The sequence below is a fragment of the Sprattus sprattus genome, assembly GCF_963457725.1.
Source record: "Sprattus sprattus genome assembly, chromosome: 11".
Lineage (NCBI taxonomy): Eukaryota > Metazoa > Chordata > Actinopteri > Clupeiformes > Clupeidae > Sprattus > Sprattus sprattus.
Window position 1 is genome coordinate 22,354,974 of NC_137909.1, and position 6,000 is coordinate 22,360,973.

Genomic DNA, 6,000 nt, shown 5'->3' on the forward strand with positions numbered 1-6,000 from the left:
TTGCTTTGCTAATCTGACTTTCTGAATTACCTAACTTCCTGAAATTATTCTGATTAGAATAATTTAGCAGAGCTGCACTTCATTTTACCTTAGTTCAGTTATGTATTTCGATAATTTTCCTGAAGGTGCAAGCAGCTATTCAACTCGACATCTCATGTAAACATTGAAATCTATATTAAGGCTGTGCGATGTGCTAACCCATTGTCTGTCAGCCTGGATGAGGCACTTTTGGGGCTCTCTTATAATTCAAAGAGATGCAAAGAGTGCAGCCAGCAGACAGGATTGAACAGCATCCCATGAAGAGGACTACAGTCCCAGAAGAAAAGGAGGGCTTGCACGTACAGAGCTTATACATCCCTGAATAAATCATGTCGCATAACTCGTCTGCATCCATGCAAAACGCAGTTCATGCAGATTTCAGCACTAAATGTGACTTCCACAACCTGTACAAGAACTCAATGGAAAATGCAATCTTTCAAGCCCATAGAAGCTCAGAGCAGCAAGTACAGAATGTGTGTAACTGTTTCTGTTTCTGGGTAAAAGCCCCAGGGCCCACATATGGTGTTGAAATGTGTGCCTTCATTTATGGTGATTTGCTTGGGATAACTCACACAGTTAGAGTGCACTACAAAATTAAGCCCTGAACCTGCAAACATCTGTGTACTCTTTCCTGGCGTCTAGTAGGAAGATGTTTTCTCTAAAAAAAACCTTTGTAGGAATATAAAAGGTCACTGTTTATATAAACATATGCAGTGTTTTCACCACTCCCTTACATAATATGTGAATCACCCATCTGATCTGGGGCTGATCTTGCTGCATCAGTGGCAGGGGTAGGAGGATAAAATCTGGGGGCAAACCTTTCTTAACTGACAGACAGTGACTCACCCGAGCGGAATGGCACAAAGCCTTACACAACATGCACTGAACTTGGTCTTAAAAACCTGATTTGGGGAGCTCTTGCATGAAGAACAAAAAAAAGGTTGGAGTAGAACTGGGATGTTTTCATAGTCCTGCTTCTCTTTTCAGCCGTCCCTGCACACCTTATCCTAGCCACATGCATACATCCTATACCCACTTGGCTCCTGAAATCGCATGATTTATTTTTCATTCACAGATCACTGGAAAGTGAAGTGAACCGATATAAACACTATGTGACCCCCACCCCTCTTCATACAAGATATCAAATGGCAAGATGCCCCAGAAATAAAAAAAAAGCCCCAAAAAAGGCAATTTTGATACTCTGATTCAGGGCAGCATCTTGCATGGAGGCAGAGAGTGCTGCTTCTGAAAGTGGCTCTTTATATTTTATGAGTTTGCCCTTCATCTATGCTTCACATCTCAACCAGGCCAGGCTCCATCTGAAAACATCTCCGGGGAGAGGCGCAAAGTCTTTGAATAAAACCCAATACGTCATCCTATTAATGACATAAATAACCATCAGAGTTGGAGGATGGGGCAGACTGTAATTAACGACGGCCCTCACTTGTGCTTCTTGATGAAACTTATTCTAGCTAATCCTGGGGGAGCTGGGAGATGACATGATGTCAGATAACCTCAAGTCATGACTGTCAGCTCGCCGTTGAGGCAAAACATTGCTCCATCGCCCCCCCCCCCCCCCCCCCCAACACACACACACACCCTGCTTACACACACCCTGCTCACACACATACACACTCTACTCACGACAGCTACTCCACATGAGAAACAGCAGCTGTTTGATACAGAATTTAGTTTGCTATATAAGTTGCGATTAATTGATTCACTTTATATTTTGCTATGACATGACTCTGGAAATAAGCGGTCCATAAACTAACTCGCCTTCAATGCCATATAGATGTGTAGAAAGATTGAGATGTTTTTGAAACTGTTTTGGGAGTCATTGATGGTTTGCAGAGCCCCAGGTTAAGTAACTCTTTCTTACTGCTCCCATAGTGGAAAGACACAGGAGAATTTGACTATGGCAGAAAGCAATGTGAAATGGGTAAAAATGTACAGACTCTTGTCAGATTACAACCACATTAGACGCTGTTGATGCCTCTAGCATTAGAGGGTTAGCCAACAGTTACAAAACGATGAGAGAGAGAGAGAATAGGAGAAGAAGGAGAAGAAGAAAGATGTGGCCACAGAACAGAAAAGAAAATAACTACGTAACAGAGAAGACCTTTGAGATAGTTACATCAACACACACACGAACACAGGCGCATGCGCCCACACACACATATTCAGCCCATCGCTCGCTATGTCTCATTATGTCTCACCTTGGTCTCACGCTCCTCGAGCAGAGTCTCTAGCCTCTTCTGGGCAGCTCGGCCCTCGTGGTCATCGCTGACGATCAGGATGATGTGATTCCAGTGGAACTCGCGCATCATGTCAAACCAAACGTGAGCTTGATGGGAATAGGGAGGTACAGTTCGCAAGAATGACAGATGGATGCTCTGATGAGAGAAATGGTGACAGGGAGACAGAAAGAGAGAGAGAGACAGAGAGAGAGAGAGAGAGACAGAGAGAGAGAGAGAGATAGGAAAAAGGAAAAATGTGATTAGAAACAAAGGTAGTAATTTTCGGGTAAAGTAGAGAATAGCGAGGGCTCCGAGAGAGACGTGCCCAATAGAATTTTACTCAGCAGAGGGCCTTTTCTATTTCACAAACAAAATGTCCTTGAACAGTCTTATCTCTGAGAGGGCTGATTTCTACGTGAAACTCTCAAACAGACTTGAATTTCAGTTCTGTCCATTCCCCGCCACTTCTGTGCTTTAATAAGCTTCTGTCCTTCAGTTATCCGTTGTCTCCTTCTTTCATCTCTCCATTATTTGGTAGCTTAATACTCCCTATTTTCAAGCCAACCAAGCCTTTCTAGTGAGTAATAATGTTTTTCAATTCATTTTTTTGCACTTTTGCTAATTCCCAGCCCATTACCTCCTGTTTCTCTCAAATCCCCTTTTATTCTCTTTTCTTCAGCAATCCTTTTTCCCCCCTCTCCTCTCCCTCCCCCGCTCTCCTCTGTGACTCACCTTGTCGGAGTAGATGGACATGCGAGTGGTGAGGCCCACCACGGGGATGCGGTAGAAGCCGGCCGTGTAGGAGACGGGCGTCGGGGTGAGGTGATCGTTGGACTGTGGAGGATGACTCACCAGGATGGCGTACACCTGTGGACACCGGTTAGACAGACGTAAACACCTTCCGACACGACCTCTGTCAAGCCACCGTGTCGGCACAGCGCCAAGAGCCCCCTCAGGCTAGGACTGACGCAGACAAACGAGGAGGCTTCAGCAGCCAACCAGTCAATATTGGCCACCCGCCGAGCATAGACTGACAGAAGCGCTAGCTTTCGGTGGTACGCTGTTTTCTGTTCTCTTTGGTAATAGAGGCAAACTGAGCCAATAACTAGCCATCATGCCAACAAACAAGATTAAAACCACTGAAGAACATAGTTGCCAATTGCATTGGGCTTCTACATTCGGTTACAGATGGTGAATATGCACCGATGGGCCAACATTTAGGAAACCAGGGTAATCTGGACAATGGCTCTCTGTAAACAGTAGAGACTGAAATTCGATCTCAATCATAGAACAAAGTTGAAAAACAAGCACCAAAAAATTGTGTGGGGGTGGGATACACTGGCATGGTGTGAAGCCATGATGGCATTGTAAGCAAGCCGGGCCGTATGGTTGGGCCTCAAACACAGTTCCTCATCCAGGGAGAGCTTACGGGCATCCACCATCTGCCATGAAGAAGCCATCCCAACACACACAGTACAGCAAACCCACTGCTGAGCCAAGAGATACCACCGCACACACCACTCTTGAGTCTCAACACTGGTATCTCTCTCTCTCACACACACACACACAAAATGGGAGATATGACCATGAGTAACTACTACTATCCACCACTCAAAGGCCATGGTCTGCTGACAGCTTTAAGTAATAGGTGATGTGATGGATGATTGGGGCAAGAGAGAGAGAGAGGGAGAGAGAACGAGAGAGAGAAGAGAGAAGGAGGGAGAGAGAGAATTGTTCCTCTCAGCACTTTCTAAATGAGATCACTGCTGTAAGGAACACTTAAAATGTAGCACTTAATTTGATTTGGTGGAGGCAGGCTTCTAATGAAGGAATGCTTCAAACAGATCATGCAAGAGGTACTCCCTACATATATGCACTCTCATGTTTCCCTGGCTAAATAGAACCAGAGACAGTGACTCATATACATATTGAAGAATTTGTCAGCAAAGCATCTAGTCCATTAAAATTTTGTTTGCCTCAAAGCTCAGTACAAAAGTGTACAGCTCAGCCCGCTGTCTTGTCTCATTGTGTTACACAACCTGATATCATGTTGGGATGTTGTTGTCACCTACATAGCGTTTTAAATGCAGCCTACCTCAGCCTCTAGCGCCCTAACTCACTCCTACCTCTTGAAATTCCTATCACTGCAGATGCGGCCATATTGGCCTCTTTTTTTTGGCGCCGCAATACAGTATGGCACGGGCTGTGGAGGTAGCAACTGCGGCGTAAAGCTGTAATTGCGAGTGCGTCAATCACTTCACAGTTAGCTTGCTCCTCGCGCTCCATCGAGTCTACAGCTGCTCGCAAAGAAGTATGGCTGTGTGGCATGTGGCAACCCGCCTCAAGCCTCCTGCTCCGTATGGAACTATTTTCACTGATTCTTTTCAGTCCTCTAAACTGTATCTCAATCTTACTCACAATGCAATTGTTATGTCAGACATTACTTAAGCACATCATTAGTAGTGGAAGAGTTCTTTCAACCCCATCTCAGTTTCTCATACTTAAATTCGGATTTGCCTTATTAGCAGGGAACTATCATTTACTGACTTGCTGTTAGTCCAGTAAAACAAAGCATTTCTCGGTTTATTGAGAGTACCTCATAATCGATATGGTAATTTGGGGCAAATGCGTCTCGTCATAGTAGTTGTAGGAGGCGTAAACTATAACGCCTAAAAAAAAATAGATACGGCTGTTTAACGATCTCTCACTCACACACGCTTGAAGACGTGTGTGTCTGTGTGTGTCTGTTTTTCATTGGCGCTTCTGGAATCGCACCGACCTCAGCTGCCCTTCTCTCCCCCGCAGCAGCATTCGAACGACACGCGTAATGAATCTCATCACACTGTCATAGGTATTTCACCCCCAACTGATATCACCTTCTCTGTTACACCACGCTACTTTACGCATGAGTGAGGACATTGTTCTAACACTTTCAGGACGGTAACTAGGATACCACATTAGCCTATCACACCAACTAATTGACTATTACTTTTGCCATGACAATCTGTTTCGTCAAGAATGGCGAGTTGGCGTTTATAAGAACACATCAGTGAAAAAATCTTGAACGTAACTCAAACCGACTCTAGGCACATTCTCACCTGGCTTGATATGAGGTCCTCACAGACGGAAAGCGCCATTTGAATCGCATTGGGTTTGTGGGTGACAGAGATTGCAGTCAGCTTGAATTTGTCCCTGCCCCAGACCTGGTTAGCTTGCGTGACCGCATCCTTGAACACCTGCTCGTACCGTTTTTGGCTGAGCACGGCTCCGATGTTCACAATCTTTGGTTCGCAGCCGCCCCGCACACAGGAGCACGAGAAGAAAACGGCTAGCAGAAACAGACGCATTGTGTGAGCGAGCAGCGCGCAGAGTGCACCCCGGTTGCTTCGCCCACTACTGTCGGTGGGTATATGGGAATAGCCTTTAGAAGGCACGGTTTATCCTACATAAACCGTAATTGCAAGCCGTCCATATGCTCGCACAAGAACGTAACAAAAATTATAGAAAACGTTAATACAATACAATTAAGCTATTCCGTTTGCGGTGGAATGTGCATGGTCCTGGACGTCAAACCACTGCCTATGCGCAAACTGGCTGCATCTTCGCGTTTTCAACATCCTGATAGTCTCTGACGTTTGTTTCCTCCTGCATATCCCTTCTTAAGTTGCTCAGACAAGTTACATGCTTTTTCAAGTCAGTGTCTTCGCATGGTATGCGCCTC

The 6,000-nt window shown here is 45.2% G+C and overlaps 1 protein-coding gene across 5 annotated transcripts in view; it reads right to left on the reverse strand.

Annotated features, from left to right (window-relative positions):
• grin1a (glutamate receptor, ionotropic, N-methyl D-aspartate 1a) overlaps positions 1-5,626 on the reverse strand; it is a gene marked incomplete at both ends in the record, with an annotated part of 28,407 nt that extends 22,781 nt beyond the window's left edge. For all 5 annotated transcript variants that reach the window (XM_080848141.1, XM_080848139.1, XM_080848140.1 and 2 more), the window contains 3 exons: positions 2,259-2,435; positions 3,012-3,146; positions 5,378-5,626. In XM_080848141.1, the coding sequence (XP_080704267.1) occupies positions 2,259-2,435; positions 3,012-3,146; positions 5,378-5,626 (561 nt within the window). The remainder of the gene's footprint in view (positions 1-2,258; positions 2,436-3,011; positions 3,147-5,377) is intronic.
• Positions 5,627-6,000: the final 374 nt, after the last annotated feature.